The 20,923-nt window shown below is 48.0% G+C and overlaps 1 protein-coding gene across 1 annotated transcript in view; it reads right to left on the reverse strand.

The window, feature by feature from the left end:
* Positions 1-1,326: 1,326 nt before the first annotated feature.
* LOC141273005 (uncharacterized) overlaps positions 1,327-20,923 on the reverse strand; it is a 57,697-nt gene continuing 38,100 nt past the window's right edge. Inside the window, exon 11 of the mRNA XM_073684285.1 lies at positions 1,327-2,150. Within this exon, the coding sequence (XP_073540386.1) occupies positions 1,396-2,150 (755 nt within the window). The 3' untranslated portion in view covers positions 1,327-1,395. The remainder of the gene's footprint in view (positions 2,151-20,923) is intronic.

The following is a 20,923-nucleotide window of genomic DNA, read 5'->3' on the forward strand; positions in this document are numbered from 1 at the left end:
GGAGCATTGTGGCTTAAAAGTCTCCTCACCTTGGCATGTCAGGCTTGACATGTCACTCTGCAAGGAGAAACGTTACCCCTTGGATCCTAGTCAGACGACTCTCACTCAGCCAAACTAGATCTCACACTTTGCACTGACGAGGGACAGTTCCCCGAAACACAGTGTCTGAAAACTGAGATTCCTGGTTTGGCTTTTGTCTTAAGTCATGTGGCAAGGCTCGTTAGAGAGTCGATATTGACTTTTAGGATTGCTACTTCCTATAGATGGCTCTAGGGTTCTAGTCCTCTTCTGCTCTGAAGAGACAATGTGCAGTATTGTAAAGCAATAGCCTTTCAGAGATTAGATTACATAACCCTTTTGCTTTTGAAATGCAGATCACAGCACTTTACTACGAAAGGTGTCAGCCCTGCTCTACACTGAATCACACTGCCTGCGCAGCTTGCATGAGGCAGACTAATTGTGCCTTCAGGAGGTCTGCTCAAGCTGTCATTCAATCCAAAACGTCTACACTAGGGATGTCAAACTCAAACACACAGAGGGCCAAAATGAAAAACTGGGCCCCATACAGTCCTCCAAACAGTATAATGTCCCCACATAGCCTTCCATACAGTATAAAGCGGCCCCACATCGTCCTCCATACAGTATAATGGACCCCACAAGGGGTTCCATACAGAATAATGGGCCCCACAAAGTGGTGGTGGTTCTGGTGTCACGGGCCAAATATAATCACCCTGCGGGCCAGATTTAGACATGTATGGTCTACACCCACCACCTGGAGCACAGTGACAACTTCCTTTCATTTTGCAGGATTCCTGTGCCTGAAAAGGTAAGTATCACACAAAACAGAGGAGCAAGAAGAATCTCCATTACAATCCAGTACCATGTGATCCCTGTTGAGATGCGCTCATAGAAGCTATACATATAATACAAGTATATTACAAAAGGTATTGTTTTGAAGAGCTATGATATGTAACGGGGGGGTGAAAAAGTAGTGGAAAACCCCTTTAAATCTTTTTTTGGCCCATCTTGCCTGAGAAACACAAGTTGCCTAATAATTCTGCACACCTTAATAAAGGATGTTGATATCTTTAGGCCACAAAATCCCTTATTACACAAATGCACATCACCTGATCAGCCTCATCCAATAAGCATTCAAGGTTATACAGCTCGGAGTTGGAAAATATGCATAAAAATGATGGCCAAAATACTCACTAGCCTTATAATTGCACACACAGTGTATACTGCCAGAAAATTTCTAATTCTTTTTTCTATTTTCTGCTATCTAAACCCAATATGCATCATTCAGTAAGGTACATTGTGTGAACATTTTTATCCATAGCATCCCTTTTACTCATGAGTTTTTTAAATTAATGACTGCGAATGGAGGAAACAGTGCTACAGTGACTTTTCACAAACTTTCTGATGTTCAAGAAGGTTAGCCTTCCTTGTATAACATTTCCCACACTGAGAACAGGAAAAAGGCTTCTCCCCCGTGTGAATTCGCTGATGTGTGACTAGGTTAGATTTTGATGTAAAACATTTCCCACAGTTAGAACAGGAAAATGGTTTCTCCCCAGCATGAATTTTCTGATGTTCATCAAGGTTACACTTTTTGGTAAAACACTTCCCGCACTCAGGGCAAGGAAATGGCTTTTCCCCTGTGTGGACTCTCTGATGTTTCACAAGGTTATACCTCCATGTAAAGCATTTCCCACATTCAGAACATGAATACCACTTCTGTGCTGTGTGAAGGCTCTGATGCTTCATTAAATCAGATTTCTGAGTGAAACGTTTCCCACACACAGTACATGAAAACAGTCTCTTGCCTGTGTGATGACTCCTCTCATGCCTAAAAAGTTCAGATTTTCTCGCAAAATATTTTTCACACTCAAAACATGAAAATGGCTTCTCCCCCGTGTGAATTCTCTGGTGCTCAACAAGATTGGACTTTTTCGTAAATGATTTCCCACAATCTAAACATGAAAATGGCTTTTCACCAGTGTGAATTCTCTGATGTTGAATATAGTCACATTTCTGGGTGAAACATTTTCCACATTCAGAACATGGAAATGGCTTCTCCCCTGTATGAATCCTCTGATGTCTGATAAGATTTGCCTTCTTTTTAAAGTACTTTCCACATTCAGAACAGGGATATAGGGTTCCACGAAAGTTATCTGTGCTAGTAGTAAGAGAGTGTTCCTCATCATTTGAGGGATCGCATGGTGGATCTATACTGTGAAGAGCTTGGGGCATATCTGTACTGATATCCACTTGAATCTCCTCCTCTTTGAGCTGCACGTCACCTTCTGTATCTGTCGTCTCCTCTTCTTCGTCTTCCTCAACAACTTTAACTTTAATATCAAGCAAATCTTCATCCTAAACAGATAAATAATCATGATATAAAAATAGTTCTGGTTTTAAGGAACTATTTTGACTTCAATTAATCATACCTGGTGATCCGGTTGGACATCAATATTATCTTCTTCCTCTTCATCTTCTGGGGAAGAAAGATGACTTGAACATATCTCTTGAAGCTCTTTATTTCTCTTCATGGCTCCAACTAAATGAGAAACAGTGACAATACATTGCATGTGATTATTAATTGACGATATGCTCAAATATGGTCTTAAAGCGGATTGATGTAAACTGATATAAGATGCCCACGTATCAATATGGGCAGCCCGTTTCAATTATCTCTAAAAACGACAAATTTGGCCGAAGTATAAATATAGCAAAGATTAGCTAAATTTTACAGTATTTACCAAAAATGAAGAAATAAAATCTTCAAACAAAAGTCTAAAGAAGATTCAAGTGTTTAGTGAGGAACTTAAAACTGGGGTATAATTATGTAGCACAAGCTGTTGAAACACAATATGTTATGATTTTACCTGTGGTGAAGAAGATATCAAATTAATTTGCATTGCAAATTACATGATGTGTTTTGATCAAAAGCAAAATTCTTATAGTTGGAGAGCAGTGGTTGACGTTCAGCAAATGCTATATATTTGTAGGGTGTATAATAAAGTGCTGAACTCTTCTGTATATTGCAGCCATTACTTACTTGGGCTGATCTCTACAGGACTTTCCTCTTCTTTACACTGCTGATCACCAATCACATACATCTCTTCTTCCTCCTCCTCATCTTCTTCCATAACTTCTACTTTAATATCAATCAGATCTTCACCCTGAAGATACAAAAACAATAATCACAAGAAATAACTTTCATCAATCTTTTGGTTCTGATCATATTCTAAAATGTAATAGAAGTTAATGTCACTTACTTGATTATCTTCCTCTGAAAAATCCTGGGAAAAAAGAGGAGTGTGACATCTCTCTGATGGATTTTTCTCGGTATACCCACCTTCAGAAGATACAGAATGAATTGATCTTACAGTATGTTTTGCTGGAAGTTGGGTGTTTCTGGATGACCATGAAAATTTCTCCATAAAAATTGATAACCCTCTGCTTACCTAGTGATATATGGGGCATGTGGTTCTCCATCACAACGTCCTGTGTCCTTTTTTACACTCTCAATCCTGAATAAAGAAAAGGACAGTGACATCCTACACCTTATAGGAACCTGACACACAATGATACAGTCATCATCCAGACACATCATCCCTTGTGTTCCTGTATAATGTCCCAGTATTCCCAGCAGCGCTCACCTCTCCAGTCAGAAGATCATTGACCTTGTTGGTGAGGGCTATGATCTTCTGGTCTTTGTATCTCTTAAGATTCAGTGAGTGAGGTCAATCTACTTGGGCACATGGACATTGGCAGCAGTAGACTGACTAGGTAGTAAACTTAAAGGGGATGTCCGGGACTTTTACTATAAAATCTGATCGGTGGGGATGCGATACCATGCACCCCTGACGATCTCGATCATGCAGGAATGTGCTCTGTTGTGGATCTCCACAGTATAGCTCCATCAACAGTATAGTGGCTGTAGATGGGTACTGCACATTTGCCCCCTAGTGATTCCAATAGGGGGTGGATGTGCAGTAACTGGCCACAGCCACTATACACTTGATGCAGCTTTATTATAAATTTTATAAATAGTGATACAAAAAATAAACATAAGATGTGAAAAATATTTTAAAAAATATATTTAACATAAAAACTGATTTAAACAATGCATTATTTTCTGATTCCCTTTAACCTCTTCACGACATGCGCCGTACACATATGGCTCAAGTTGGAAGTGGGTGTATTGAGCGGTTTCACAAGGTGTGCTCGCACCATACCCTGCAGGTCATGGTTGTGTGTTACAGTCAGGACCTGAGTCTCATAATTGCGGGTGGAACGGAGCTCTGCCCATGATTGCTAACCTGTTAAATGCTGCTGTCAATCTTTGACAGTGGCATTTAAAACGCGCAAGCATGGGGGCGCGCCATTCCATGTACCCGTCGGCGTGCCCGTGACGTGATCACGGGTCGTGATAGGTTGCTAAGACAGCAGGGGGGCTGTTAAAGACCTTCGTGCTTGTCATTACGGAACTTCCTTGAAACCCAGCCTGTGGTCGGGCTTCAAAGGAGACCGTGATTTATGCTATATACGGCGATACTGTGGCATCGCTGTATATACAGTGGGGAAAAAAAGTATTTAGTCAGCCACCAATTGTGCAAGTTCTCCCACTTAAAAAGATAAGAGAGGCCTGTAACTGACATCATAGGTAGACCTCAACTATGAGAGACAACATGACAAAACAAATCCTGAAAATCACATGGTCTGATTTGGAAAGAAATTTTTTTCAAATTTTTGTGTAAAATAAGTATTTGGTCAATTATAAAAGTTCATCTCAATACTTTGTTATATATCCTTTGTTGGCAATGACAGAGGTCAAACGTTTTCTGTAATTCTTCACAAGGTTGGCACACACTATTGCAGGTATGTTGGCCCTTTCCTCCATGCAGATCTCCTCTAGAGCAGTGATGTTTTGGGGCTATCGCTGGGCAACACAGACTTTCAACTCCCTCCAAAGACTGGCTAATCCACTCCAGGACCTTGAAATGCTTCTTACAAAGCCAATCCTTCGTTGCCCTGGCGGTGTGCTTGGGATCATTGTCATGCTGAAAGGCCCAGCCACGTTTCATCTTCAATGCCCTTGCCAGTGGAAGACGGTTTGCACTCAAAATCTCACGATACATGGCCCCATTCATTCTTTCATGTACATGGATCAGTCGCCCTGGTCCCTTCCAGAGAAACAGCCCCAAAGCATGATATTGCCTCCCCCATGCTTCACAGTAGGTATGGTGTTCTTTGGATGCAACTCAGCATTTTTTCTCCTCCAAACAAGACGAGTTGTGTTTCTACCAAACAGTTCTACTTTGGTTTCATCTGACCATACGACATTCTCCCAATACTGTTCTGGATCATCAAAATGCTCTCTAGCAAACTTCAGACATGTAATAGCTTAAGCAAGGGGACACACCTGGCACTGCAGGATCTGAGTCCCTGGCAGCGTAGTGTGTTACTGATAGTAGCCTGTGTATCGTTGGTTCCAGCTCTCTGCAGGTCATTCACTAGGTCCCCCTTGTGGTTCTGGGATTTTTGCTCACCGTTCTTGAGATCATTTTGACCTCACGGGGGTGAGATCTTGTGTGGAGCCCCAGATCGAGGGAGATTATCAGTGGTCTTGTATGTCTCCCATTTTCTAATTATTGCTCCCACAGTTGATTTCTTCACACCAAGCTGCTTGCCTATTGCAGATTCAGTCTTCCCAGCCTGGTGCAGGGCTACAATTTTGTTTCTGGTGTCCTTCGACAGCTCTTTGGTCTTCACCATAGTGGAGTTTGGAGTGTGACTGTTTGAGGTTGCGGACAGGTGTCTTTTATACTGATAACAGGTTCAAACAGGTCCCAGTACTACAGGTAATGAGTGGAGGACAAAGGAGCCTCTTAAAGAAGAAGTTGCAGGTCTGTGAGAGCCAGAAATCTTGCTTGTTTGTAATTGACGAAATACTTATTTTCCACCAAAATTTGAAAAAAATTTCTTTCCAAATCAGACAATGTGATTTTTAGGATTTGTTTTCTCATTTTGTCTCTCATAGCTGCGGTCTACCTATGATATCAATTACAGGCCTCTCTCATCTTTTTAAGTGGGAGAACTCGCACAATTGGTGGCTGACTAAATACTTTTTTCCCCCACTGTAGCACAAATGATCAGATTTTTACACCTTCAAGTCCCCTAAAGAGACTATTAAAACAGTGAAAAAGTAAAAAAAAATATGTAAATATGAAAAAAAAAAAAAAAGTTCAAATCACCCTTATTAAAAATAAAGATAATAAAAAACAGACATATGTGGTAATGCCACATTCAGAAAAGTCCAATCTATCAAAATGTAAAAATAATTAACCAGATCGGTAATCAAAAGAATCAAGAACGCTAAAATTACAGATTTTTGGTCGCTGCAATTCAATAAAAAATGCTGTAACAAGCGATCAAAAAGTCACATCTATCCTAAAATGGTATTAATAGAAATGTTGTCTCGCCACGCAAAAAATAAGCCATCACACGGATCCATCGACTGAAAATGTTATGGGTCTCGAAAAATCCCTCGGGACACTATGTGGTAAAATGAATTTCATTCAAAAGTACAACTCGTCCCGCAAAAAACAAGCCCTCATGTCTATATGAATTCGTATTTCCCCCCGAAGAAGCTAACGCGAAACGCAAGTTGGAGTACCTGTCCCTGCGCTATCCAGGTTGTTCTGGATAAGTATTTGGCATAAAGCTATGTTCTGATATGGTTACTCTTGCTCTGCACGCCACCTATATACCTATATTCAAATCTTTCTATGCACTTGCATTACTAGATTAACTTAGCAGTGCACATTTATAAGGGCTTGTTCCCTGTTTACAGCACTGATTCGCAGGTCCTGCTTATGTCTGATTTATGATACATGGTTGTATGTTGTATTGTATTGTCTTTATATATTTCTAGGATTTTACTTGATTCTTATAGGAACCAGCACTTTCTTTACTAACCAAGCAAACTATACCATTTAGGATTTATTCCTTGTATATTGTGTTTATTATACATTCAGGCTATTATTAGATCCATTTGGTGACTATATAGCTATATATTGTATGATCTTTTGGCATATTATATACTGTCTCACTTGAGAATCTGGATTATGATTATGTACACAATTTTCGTCACAGATGTATTATTCTAGCCCTAGAATGTACTATACAATATAATATTTTTCGTTCAGTAGTATACATATAACTTGTATTAAGTATTTAGAATGCTGGTTGTATGATCTGGAAGGATGGGGTCTCCATGTCACCTTTTCCCCCATTCTTGATAATATTTTTTATTGGTTTTAATAATGAATTTAATAAAAAATATAATTTTACTTTAGAGCTGCATTAGCTTCCTTGTCTATTTTGGTTTCTTGTATATTTGAAAGTACAGCAGTATATAGGCTGTTTGTTTTTCGGATTTCTTAAACAAGCCTTCATGTCCATGGACAGAAAAATAAGAGTTATGGCTCTGAAGAAAAAACGAAAACGCAAAAACGGGAATTGGCCCCTTTGTTAAGTGGTTAAAGCCTTCTTCCCCTCTATGATAATTGGGAAGCTGCAATTCTAGTGAATTCTAGCCTTGGGTGCTGCATGATTTTTTGTATGGCGCGGGTATGAGAGGTGTCATAACCTCCTACTCTGCTATATATCATAGAAAGGTTTCGAACTGTCATAAAATGTGAAGACACCCTACATTTCTGGTCCATCTGTCCATGCGTCTACTCTATTGTCCTCCAAAGTTCCCAACAGTTTCCATTGTACCATTGGCTCTCTTCTAAGAACTACACTAGTGATCCCACACAAGTCACGAGTTTGCCTTGGTTCCTCTTGCTTCTGTTAGCCTCAAACCTGTCTAAGGAGATCTCAGGAAATGTGTGGCTGTGGTACAAGTGACTCTTCTCCCTAATCACCGGCAAGAGAAGCTCTACAGCTTTAGGGCACCATGAACATGCATTGCCATGCCTGGTACAAGAGCAGTCCTGAAATGAGATAATGGATGAGGAGCCTACACAAAAGTCACTATCCATGGGTGTTTAGTCAGTGAAGCAGCAGGTGGCAGACCTACCCTTGGAGAATGCATACAGTGGATTGCCTTAGGACGTCATGGCAATCTGTCATCAGGCTAATCCTCCACTTACCAGTCCTGACAGGGGCGTCTTCAGATCCATCTAGACAATCATGGCTGACAGCGACCAGCGGTTTGTCCTTTGGGCCCTGAAGTCAAACGGATTCCCTACGTGAATATAGAAAAAGCTTAGTAACGCCAGTGGTTCAATTAGGGAATTTCTAGTTATTTGCGCCATACTGACTAACAACTGGTGATGATGAAGAGCTGCACTACCTCCAATTATCATTGTTTCCTCTGCCTGCCCTTTCTTATTAAAAAAAAAAATCTATATTAATATATACACATATAGAAAGTGTAGGGTGCACAGTACTGTGAGTACTAAGGGCAGTAACCCCTTATGATTAACATTCCCTGGGGAGGGAAACCAAGTGTAAATCTAGATCCAAAATATCACGGACCCGATTCAGAAAAACTATTTCGTCAGAATTCTGGCGCAAACTGTTTCGAAAAGTCACAAAACTTGTAGTTGCACAAAAATGTTGCCAATTTTGGCGTTTCCATGTCAGTTTCTCCCAGCTCCACTGGATCGGCAGAGCTGGTGTGACACGGGAACAGGTAGGTGGTGTGGGGGGGTGTGATGCCACAGCTCCTCTAATTTATGAGAGGCTGTGGCGTTACTTGCGCCAGACTCATTAAAGGGAACCTGTCAGGTCATTTCAAGGATCTAAACTGTCCCCAGTGCATTGTTAGTGATGCAATGTGCGGTCTAATCATGTCCCAAAAGCACTTTATATAGTTATATCGTACCTGCTCATTTAGTCATAGGCGTGTGCTTCATTTCATTCAGTCATGAGCGTCACCACCCCTCTCAATCTGATTGAGTGTCCTGGAAGCGCCGACGTCATTTGTAACCGTTGTAAAATCCCGCGCTTGCGCAGTGTGCAGCCTGGAGCCGCCCTTGCGCAGTGTGCAGCCTGGAGCCGCCCTTGCGCAGTGTGCAGCCTGGAGCCGCCCTTGCGCAGTGTGCAGCCTGGAGCCGCCCTTGCGCAGTGTGCAGCCTGGAGCCGCCCTTGCGCAGTGTGCAGCCTGGAGCCGCCCTTGCGCAGTGTGCAGCCTGGAGCCGCCCTTGCGCAGTGTGCAGCCTGGAGCCGCCCTTGCGCAGTGTGCAGCCTGGAGCCGCCCTTGCGCAGTGTGCAGCCTGGAGCCGCCCTTGCGCAGTGTGCAGCCGCCCTTGCGCAGTGTGCTGCCTGGAGCCATGCATGTGTCGTGACAAGCAGCTCCCCGCTCTACACTGCGCACTCCAGGCTACAAAATGCGCAAGCGTGGGATTTTACAACGGTTTCGAGTGACGTCGTAACTTCCAGGACATTCAATCAGATTGAGTAGGCAGTGGCGCCCATGACTGAACGAAATGAAGCACACCCCTATGACTAAGCGACAGGTACGATATAACTATATAAAGTGCTCGTCACATGATTACAGCGCCGATTTTAATGGAAATAACATGTTGGTAATGCACACTGCATCATTAACAACACACTGGGGACAGTTTAGATTCTTGCAACGACGTGACACGCCCCCCCTTTCTCGCCGGTCCTGATGCATCGCGCCCCTATGCCTCTGACTATTCCTGGTAGCAATAACACACGACCCGTTTGCTATGGCGGCATCTGTCCTATTCTAATTATACTGATTTGGGCAACACAAGCAGAATGTCCATGCACGGAGCCCGTAGCGCAGGCGGCTCTGCAGGCAGCAGTCAGGGCTGTCGCCTGTGACCCGCCTCATGCACGGCACAGTGCAGTACGAGGACGGCTCCGAGCAGCAGCCACACCAGCGCCATTATGCGGGATTACCTCTAGGAGCAGACACCCGGCTCAGTCTCTGGAGGCGGAACTGAAAGCAGCGAGGAGCATAACCCAGAACGTCCCGGGAGTCCTGTGTCTGCAGCCTGTCAACAAAGGACCACAACAAAATGTCTGTCTGTTGTCCCCGGTGCTGTTCTGCCGGTATTATTCAGCACGTCCTGACCCTGCCAAAACGAGAGAGAGGGAACGTTAGGTCAGACGTCTTCAGGACCACGAGAAAATGGCCGCCTCACGTCTGTGCTGTGGACAGCCTTGTGATCGCTCAGTTGATGGCAGCACAGGACTGTATGGTTGGGGTGGGGGGTAATGTCTGGGAAGAGAGGGGTGGAGGTTGTCTTGGACATTGAGCCCAGGTTGTTTGGGCTGCTGGTAGGACCACCAGAGTGTCCAGATAGTCTAGTCACTTCAGTAGTAAATGAGCCCTTTGTAGGTTCTCCAGTAGCCCCAGAATGGAATACGGTGTTCTGCTAGTGACTAGGATGGTTTCTGTATGGCAGCACCTACATTCTTGTGGGGTTGTCCAGTAGAGACAAGCTATCCCCTCTGCACAGGATAGGTGACAACTCCTTGATCAGTGGGGTCCCACATTGAGAAGGAGGCACTGTATACTGCGGCAGTGCACATACTAGACCGACGCTCCATTCACTCCCTATGGGACTGCCAAGAGCTGCGTACGGATTTTTCAAGCAACGTCATAGAGGATGAATGAAGCATTGATCAAGTATATGGTAAAGGGGTTAAATGTTCCCTGATCTGCTGATCAGTGCAGATTCAACAGCTGGGACCCCCAGCAATCAGTAATGTTTTAAATCATCAGTCCAGCGTTTGTTTTTTCAGCGCTGGAGTGGTGCTTCTACTCTAAGGTCCCTGCCCGTAAGAAGTGACTACAACTTCTTACTGGCCGGAAGTCAGAAGTAACGGTCACAAGTTCTCAATACAAGTCTATGTCAGCCAGAACGAAGCTCTCATAGTCTTGTATTGAAAAGTGACCTGCTCACTCCAGCAGGTCACAAACTGCTGGAGACCGACCGAAGAGAACAGATGAAGATGGCGGCTGGTAAGTATAAAACTAGGGGAAGGAAATTTAGATTAGAAGCACCTCTCCAGCAGTAAAATAAGAAAAAAACGCTGTAAAATAAGAAAAAAACGCCGAGTGGTGCTTTAACCAGACAATACCTTGAGCGCATTGTACCCCAAAAAATTAACTGCAAAATTTGAATGTATAAAAATAAGATATGATATGTATAATGTCTTTATCTCTTCGTTGCCAGGAAAAAGGGCTCATAGTGTGAACAGGTCGTTGGCCATATTGCTGAACGATGTCCACTATGCTGCATACAGTTTTCCTGAAGGAAATAAAGGAATATTGGCCCCAATTCAAGATCCGCATTTTGTACACCAGTATTAACAGCTTTGGAGGAAGATGACCCAAATTTATTAGGCGTGCACCTCTTTAATGATTTCGGCACATCTTTCAACCACTGTTCACCACATCAAAAAACAAAAATGTACACGAGACTGGTATACATTTTAGTTGTAATATACAGCACTTTTGTGGCTTAAATTATAAGGAATTTATCGGAGGCCTTTGGTGCCCCCGTCCCGCCTGAACCCTTCAAAAAGTTGTCCAGGATTACGCAACTTTTTACGACATATCAAGCAGTTTAACAACAAAATTCTGGCTAAAAACTGCTTGATGGGTCGACCCTATTGACTTTCAGAATGGCAAGAGCCGCACGGATTACTCTTTTCTGATAGTAAGCCACAGTCAAGTATATTTGCACCACTGTCTATCTCGGTGTGTTGACTGGAATCCATGGGTGTCACTATATTCTTTCTGTCATAAATTATTTAAAAAAAAAACAAAACATAAATAAGCACAGCTTAATCCCTTGGATCCGCCGCCTAAAGGCGCTAAACAGAGACTAAAGCTTCAGGAAACGGAGAAAATGGAAGTTCCTCGTCTCGGCCCAATGCACTTCCAAATTAATGTATACTGAACTTTAAAATGAGATTGTGCACTGCTGCGACAGCACTTTGGAGTAATAAAGGGATCGACTGGCTTATATTTTAAAGGCGTACATAGTCTTATAACTTTTTTGGGGTGGGGTGGAAGTTCTGACAGGTTCCTTGTAAAAGGCCACTCTGGCTCTGTTTTTTTTATCATTGTCTCCTTTGTTATCAATCAGTAATTGATGTATAGGGTGCATTAAAATACTTACCGGTCGCTGCAGTCTTCCGTTTCCAGCGTTTCTACGGTCACCTCCTGCATCATGTGACCATAGCTCTTACTTGCCATCTCATTCTTAAGACCTTTAGTTCCTTTATTAAAGGGCTTGTGTACTACTCAGACAACCCCTTCTCAATCACTACGCTTCCCCCAAATAAAATAATAACAGCTATAGTTACCTGTGTGCACTGTTCCACTGTTGGCATTGGCTCATTCGGGGCTTGTGTGACATTGTTATGCCATGCGAGCCCTCACCGGAGGTAAGTATAGCTGTTATTTTTTTACTTGGGAGAAACAGTGATTGAGAAGGGGTTATCTGAGCAGTGGACAACCCCTTCAATGTAAGCCTCATTCAGAGTAAGGGTTGTGTTAGGGTTAGGGTTGTGTTCGGGTTGGGATTTGATGATATGGCGACCAGTGTTGAGCGTAAGTTCTCGCTACTTGAGTTTGCATCGGGTGCTTGGGTATGCACCGAGTATAGCGGGTGCTCGAGTGACATGCTCAAGTCCCTGCTCCACATGTTTCGCGGCTATTATACAGCAAAAAACAACACACAGGGATTGCCTGCCATACATGGACAATCCCCACATGTTTTTTTGGGTGTCTAACAGCCGCGAAACATGTGGGGTAGGGACTCGAGCATGTCACTCGAGCACCCGCGATACTCAGTGCATACCCGATGCAAACTCAAGTAGCGCTCAACACTAATGACAAGATATTCAATATGACGACCTAATGATATAAAATTCTGTGTCGTACCTCTGAGTTCAAGATGCTCACTATACCCCTTGATAAAATCCTTGAGGGGTGTAGTTTCCAAAATGGTGTCACTTGTGGGGGGTTTCCACTGTTTAGGCACATCAGGGGCTCTCCAAACGCGACATGATGTCAGCTAATTAGGCCAACAAATTTTACATTCAAAAAGTAAAACAGTGCTCCTTCTCTTCTGAGCCCTGCCGTGCGTCCAAACAGATTTTTTTTCCCCATATATGGGGTATCAGCGTACTCAGGAGAAATTGCGCAACAATTCTTAGTGTCCATTTTCTCATCTTACCCTGGCGAAAACAAAAGATTTGGGGCTAAAAGATCATTTTTGTGGAAAAAGTTTTTTGTATTTTCACGGCTATACATTATAAACTTCTGTGGAGCACCTGGGGGTTCAAGGTGCTCACCACACATCTAGATAAGTTACTTGAGGGGTCTAGTTTCCAAAATGGTGTCACTTGTGGGGGGTTTCCACTGTTTAGGCACATCAGGGGCTCCTCAAACACGACATGGCGTCCACTCTAGATTCCAGCCAATTTTGCGTTCAAAAAGTCAAATGGCGCTCCTTCCTTTCCGAGCCCTGCCGTGCGCCCAAACAGTGGTTTTCCCCCACATATGGGGTATCAGCATGCTAAAGAACAATTGCACAACAAATTTTGTGATCCATTTTGTGATGAAAGCCGGCCGGTGGGTGCAGCTCTCTGGCGCCCCCTTACCTCTCAGGTCAGTCAAGGTACTGCACCTAGAGAAAGTAGTGCCAGGAAGCTGCAACCAGCGCAGGGAACACGGTAGTGTGTTATCCCTTCAACGTCACTAAACCGTAACGTCACTACACAGCACAACTCGCTAGCGCCCTCTTAGCCTCAGGTCAGTCAAGGAACTGCACCTAGGATAAGCGGTCGCCAGGGAGACTGTCCTGTAACCTACTGGGTATCGGGGCCCTCTGTAGTGAGGGCGGTATATATATCTTCCTTGGCCGCGCCAGGAATATATATATCTGAACCTCCGACCGTCACTACCAGCCTTCCCCAATCCCCAGTTGGTATGCTGCCACCAGTCCCTATTTTAGATATACGCCCAGTCCGTGAATGGGCCTATATCGGGTCAGGAACCAACCCTGGGTAGCGTTTTTGGCTTGAGCCGAGCTCACACGGACGTGCGTTCGTTATGCAGAATAAAAGGCAGGCCCACAATTACTTGAGGTAATTGATTATAATAATACACTAGATACACGATATACAACTAAATATACACAGGTATAAGGTCAGGCTAAACTATACAACAATGGAATACAACACACAGAATCACCACAGCATATCAGTTACCGGTTTCTTGATTTTCTTGTGACGCAGGGAGAGGATTCTGCGATCGCAGGCACGGTTCTTTGTTACAGGCTGAGGCCTACCACCGCATGGTCAAACTGCTCCTCCCCTTGGTGGCCTCAGCTGGTGCTCAGATGTTCAGCACACCACTCTTGGGTCAAGACTGACTTGTCTCTTGTCTGTCCTGCTATCTTACCTGCCCCGTCCCGCCCACTGCTGGTGAGGTCAGCTGGCTCAGTCTCCACCCTCAGGTCTAACTTCGATCAGAAGCCCAAATTCTATGGAACCCAATAACTTCTTCTGGGATGGTCTCATGATACCCCCAGGGGTTCCCATGGATTCGGGCCGCCGTAACCGACCTTTTGATATCAATTATGATACCATACGGTCCTCAGGAATGGCTCCGCGCTATATCTTGGCTTCCAGAGCACGTACAAACGTCTACCGCGGAGGCTTGTGTGCGCAATGGCTCCGGGACGCCGTGATATTTTTTTATTGGCCCATCCCACGCAACATGCGTGTACTATTCATGTTTCTATATCTTATGCCTCCATGCTTGTGACAGACAAAGAAACTAGTCCTATGGGACAAATGGTCAGGTACAGATAGACGAAGCACCCCCCCCCTGCTGGCTGTGTTTCCTCTCGAAGTCTTTGAAGCTCCTAGCATTCAAGTGTTAAGTAGGCTTCTTATCTTACAGGAGCCTGGATGGGGGGAAACTATCTAGTTGACGTTTTAACAGAAGGTCCCAAGGGTGGGGGCTGCTGAAGTGTGGCCATCCCTGGATATGATTTATCATTACCAAGATGGCGGCTACAGGTTCATCACACCTCCCCCTATACGAGGGCGCGAGGGGGTAGCACATTCCTGTGTTCCCCCGTGCGTCCTTCTGCACCCTCCCCTTGCCGGGATAACCCGTCAGCGTTACCGTGGTCACGGCCTCTTCTGTGGCGAATGGAGAAGTGGTACTGCTGGAGAGCGAGGCTCCAGCGTAGCAACCTGCCATTCGACCCAGAGACCGTGTGTAACCAGCTGAGGGGGTTGTGGTCCGTCTCCACGGTGAAATGGCTCCCGTACAAGTAGGGCTGCAGACGCTGCAGGGCCCATACAATTGCCAGGCATTCTTTTTCCACCGTGGAGTAAGCCACCTCCCGGGGCAGTAGCTTCCTGCTCAGGTACAAGACAGGATGTTCCTGGCCTGTCGTGTTGACCTGACTTAGCACAGCACCGAGGCCAAAGTCACTGGCGTCGGTCTGTACCACAAACGGCCGGTCGAAGTCGGCAGCTTGCAGTACAGGGGAGCTACTTAGGGCGGCTTTGAGTGCCCCGAAAGCTGTCTCGCAGGCGACTGTCCAGTCGACTGCGACGGGCAGCTTCTTCTTGGGGAGGTCCGTCAGGGGTTTGGCCAGGGTGCTATAGTGTGGGACGAACCTCCTATAGTACCCAGCGGTCCCCAAGAAGGACATCACCTGCTTTTTGGTCCTAGGAGTGGGCCAGGATGCGATGACATCCACTTTCCCAGGTTCTGGCTTCAGAACCCCCCCGCCTACCCGGTGACCCAGGTAGAGGACCTCACTCATGCCCAGCTGGCACTTTTCCGGCTTGATGGTCAAGCCTGCCCGGTGGATCCGACCGAGCACCTGCCGCAGGTGCTCTAGGTGATCCTCCCAAGTGGGACTGAAGACTGTAATATCGACCAAGTACGCAGCCGCGTACCCTTCAAGTCCCTCAAGCAGCGTATTGACCATCCGTTGAAAAGTGGCAGGGGCATTCTTCATGCCGAATGGCATCACTGTGGACTCGTACAGTCCAAAAGGGGTGATAAAGGCAGAGCGTTCCCTTGCCGCGGGGGTCAGAGGAATCTGCCAGTACCCCCGGCTCAGATCCATGATGGTCAGGTACTTAGCCCCGGCCATCCGATCGAGCAGGTCATCGATGCGTGGTATGGGGAACGCATCGGTGGCCGTTACAGCGTTGAGCCCCCGGTAGTCCACGCAGAACCGTGTAGTTCGGTCCTTCTTTGGTACGAGGACTACAGGCGAGGCCCACGCGCTGCTGGATGCCTGGATCACCCCCAGCTTCAGCATCTCGTCTATCTCTTGGCGCATGTTTCCCTGCACCTCGAAAGAGACCCGATATGCTGAACGCCGGATCGGCGGGTGATCGCCAGTGTCCACGTCGTGGACAGCCATCTCAGTCCTTCCGGGCAGGCTGCTGAACAGCCCCCGGAAGGGGTGCAGGGTGGTCCCCAGCTGGGACCGTTGGTCCTCCGTGAGCTGGTGGCCAACCCCCACATCCTCGATGGACCCACCCGCCTTGGCTTGGGTGAGCAGATCCAGGAGGGTTTCTACCTCTCCTTCCTCGGGAAGGTTGCACACTGGGTGGGCAGTCGCTTCCCGCTCATGATGAGCCTTCATCATGTTCACGTGGAAGGCCTTCCTCCTTCCACGGGCGTGATCCAGGGTGACCAGATAGGTGACGGCATTGAGTTTCTGGTGCACGAAGTAGGGACCTTCCCAGGCTGCCTGAAGCTTGTTCTGTGGTACGGGGACCAGTACCCACACCTTTTGACCCACCTGGTAGGTCCTCTCACAAGCATTCTGGTCGTACCACCGCTTCTGGTCGGCCTGGGCCTGGGCCATATTGTCCTGCACCAGCTTTGCCAAGGCCATCATCCTGTCCCGGTGGCGCACGACATACTCGATGACCGACACCTCGGGGGTGGCCAAATCCCCTTCCCATGCTTCATTCACCAGAGCCAGGGGGCCCCGTACCCGTCGCCCGTACAGGAGCTCAAAGGGGGAGAACCCCGTTGAGGCCTGCGGAACCTCCCGGTAAGCAAATAGGAGGTGTGGGAGGTAACGCTCCCAGTCTCTCCCGTGGGAGTCGACCAACATCTTAAGCATCTGCTTTAAGGTGCCATTGAACCGCTCACACAGGCCATTAGTCTGTGGGTGATACGGGCTGGCCACCAGATGTTGCACCTGCATTTGCTTACAGAGGGACTCCATCAGCCGCGACATGAACTGGGTCCCTCGGTCGGTGAGCATTTCTTGGGGGAAACCCACTCTGGAGAAGATCTCCAGTAAGGCGGTAGCCACCTTGTCGGCCCGAATGGACGACAAAGCTACCGCTTCCGGGTACCGGGTGGCATAGTCCACTACCGTGAGTATGAAGCATTTCCCGGAGTGGCTGGGAGTGGACAGAGGTCCAATAAGATCCACAGCAACCCTCGAGAAAGGCTCTTCGATGATTGGCAGAGTTACCAGTGGGGCTTTGGGGCGCGGCCCCGCCTTCCCCACCCTCTGACAGGTGTCACACGAACGGCAGTAGGCACCCACCGCGGCTCCCATCCCAGGCCAGTAGAAATGCTGAGCTATCCTGGCCTTGGTTTTAGCGATCCCTAGGTGTCCGGCCATCGGAATCTCGTGTGCGATCCGCAACAATTCCGCCCTGAACGGATAGGGTACCACTAACTGTCGGTCCCTGGGCCACGCCTCCGGTGAACCCTGCTGGACCGTTACCCGGTACAGCCGTCCCTGGTCCCAGACCACCCGCTCGCAGTCTGACTCCATGGGAGGCTGTGCCGCCTGTTCCTGGAGAGCTTTCAGGCTGTCGTCTGCTTCCAACGCAGCCTGAAATTCCTGACTTGATGTGGCCAGAATCGACGAAACTGCCACATCCTCTGTCAGCCCCTCCGGGCATGTCACCTGGCCGCTGTCTGACCCGGCAGACACTTGGTCAGAAGTGGGGAAGCCGTCGGACCTCTGCAAGGCTCCTTGGGCTCCGGCGCTCCCACTCCTGGTGACAGCGGCTATGACCGCTGTGACCGTGGGTAGTGCCTGCTTCCCCTCTGTTTCTGACCAAGCCGCCCGATCAGGCAGGCTTCCTAGGCCTTTGGACATCTCGGATGTGGGGAACTCCTGCCCTGGGGTCTTACCTGGCGGCTCCTCTCTTGGGACACCCCCACCTCCCATGGCCTGTTCCTCCCCCTGCAGTGGGCCTATACTCAGCAGCCTGGATACCCCTGGGAGCCCTACACTGCCGGTAGCTGCCCCCCTCTCCATCCCTGAGCTTCCCTCTACAGAATCCTGCCCGCCCCCTCCCTCACCGGAGGACAAGAGGTCACGGCACGCCGGCTGAGCACCTCTGCGGGCATCCCCACACTCCCCACCTGCTTTCACTAACCCTGTTTGTGTTGTGTCTGTGCAGGTGTTACCCTCAGGTTTCACTCCCTCCTCCTCAGCAGGACACACACTACATACAACATGGTTGGCATTAGCAGCAGACAAATCAATACACTCTTGGGGGGCCGAACTTGGGGGTTCAGAGGGTACATACTGCGATACTAGACGCCCCAAGTCGGTCCCTAATAAAACATTTGCGGGAATATTTGGCGTTACTCCCACCTCCCGCATCCCCCTTCCGGCACCCCAGTCCAAATACACCATGGCAACGGGAAGTGCCGGCTCCACGCCTCCAACCCCGGAGACGGAAAGAGTCTTTCCTGGTACCAAGTCCTGGGGGGACACCACCTCAGGCCGTACCAGTGTTCGTTCAGCGCCCGTGTCCCGCAGTCCCATGACCGCAGAACGGCCTATGGTGACGGGTTGGATGTTGTCCAGGGACCTACCACCACCCCCTCCCACACACAAAACATTGGGCGCTCTCTGGGACTGGGATGGGGTCTTTTGGCGCTGGGGACACTCAGCCCTAAAGTGTCCTGGTTTGTTGCATAGATGACAACGTCTTACGTCTGGTCCTTGCCTGGAGAGGGCAACAGGGGGATACACCCCTTGTGTTCTAGGGGCCGGGGAAACAGGGGCATGACTGGGCTTACCCCCTCTCCAGGTGCTGCTGGCAGACTTCTTCAGCTCAGGCGCCCTGTTATTGGCATACTCGTCTGCCAGGGCGGCTGTAGCAGAAGCCCCTGTTGGTTTTCGGTCACGGAGGAACTGTCGGAGGTCCTCTGGGCAGTTCCACAAGAACTGCTCCGTGACGAACAGTTCCTGGACCTCCTGGCGGGTAGTAAGCGCTAGACCCGAGGTCCAGTGCTCTGCGGCTCTCAACAGCGCCCGCATATGATCGGTCCAGGTGTCCTTGGGGCCACGCAGCAGGCTCCGGAACTTCTGGCGGTACGACTCGGGAGTGAGGTTGTACTGCCGGATCAGGGCCCGCTTGATGCAGTCGTAGTTCTGTACCTCCCCGGCAGGTAAGTCCCCCAAGGCATCCAGGGACTTACCCCTCAAACGGGGGGTCAGGTATCTGGCCCACTGATCCCGGGCCAGATGGTGCTGAAGACAGGTCCGTTCAAATGCCACCAGAAAGGAGTCCAGGTCCCCATCCTTCTCCAGTAGAGGGAAGTCCTCAGCTCGGACTTTGGACGACTTGGTCTCCTGATGGGTTGGTTGCTCTAGCGGAAGCCCCCGCTGGGCCAGGTCCAGTTGGTGCTGGCGCTCCGCAGCTCGCTCTGCACGCTCCGCAGCCTCCCGGCGCTCTGCAGCTTCACGCTCCGCAGCCTCCCGGCGCTCCGCAGCTTCGCGCTCCTCCTCCGCTGCCTTCTCTGATGCTGCCAGGAGGGTTTTGTAGACGGCATCGCCATGAGACTGGAGACTTGCCATAGCCGCTTGTAAAAGGGCTTGTGATCTGGACAGGCTGGGCTGGGTAGGTGGTGGGCAGCCCACTGCGGGACCGTATACTGGGGACTGGCTCCCTGAGGTGCCCGGGCTGGACTCCTCCTCGCCATGAGTAACAATGTCCTCCCCTCCTGCCACACGGACCGTAGCATTAGCCTCCTGCAGGGTCTTGCTCCTGGTGCCGTCTGCCATCTTGGTAACCGACACCGCTGCAACCCTGAGTTTGCACACACCTTGTTATACTTTTAGCCTGACCGTCTAACGTTGGGCTGACCTTAAGACTCCAGCAGTGGAAGTTACCACTGGCAGTCTTTAGTGCCTGGGAGTAGGGGTCCCACAACACTATTATTCTGCAATCCCACCGCTCTGCCACCAATGTGATGAAAGCCGGCCGGTGGGTGCAGCTCTCTGGCGCCCCCTTACCTCTCAGGTCAGTCAAGGTACTGCACCTAGAGAAAGTAGTGCCAGGAAGCTGCAACCAGCGCAGGGAACACGGTAGTGTGTTATCCCTTCAACGTCACTAAACCGTAACGTCACTACACAGCACAACTCGCTAGCGCCCTCTTAGCCTCAGGTCAGTCAAGGAACTGCACCTAGGATAAGCGGTCGCCAGGGAGACTGTCCTGTAACCTACTGGGTATCGGGGCCCTCTGTAGTGAGGGCGGTATATATATCTTCCTTGGCCGCGCCAGGAATATATATATCTGAACCTCCGACCGTCACTACCAGCCTTCCCCAATCCCCAGTTGGTATGCTGCCACCAGTCCCTATTTTAGATATACGCCCAGTCCGTGAATGGGCCTATATCGGGTCAGGAACCAACCCTGGGTAGCGTTTTTGGCTTGAGCCGAGCTCACACGGACGTGCGTTCGTTATGCAGAATAAAAGGCAGGCCCACAATTACTTGAGGTAATTGATTATAATAATACACTAGATACACGATATACAACTAAATATACACAGGTATAAGGTCAGGCTAAACTATACAACAATGGAATACAACA

The sequence above is a fragment of the Phyllobates terribilis genome, unplaced genomic scaffold (genome assembly GCF_046119375.1).
Source record: "Phyllobates terribilis strain yellow unplaced genomic scaffold, ASM4611937v1 Scaffold_5__5_contigs__length_657084704, whole genome shotgun sequence".
Lineage (NCBI taxonomy): Eukaryota > Metazoa > Chordata > Amphibia > Anura > Dendrobatidae > Phyllobates > Phyllobates terribilis.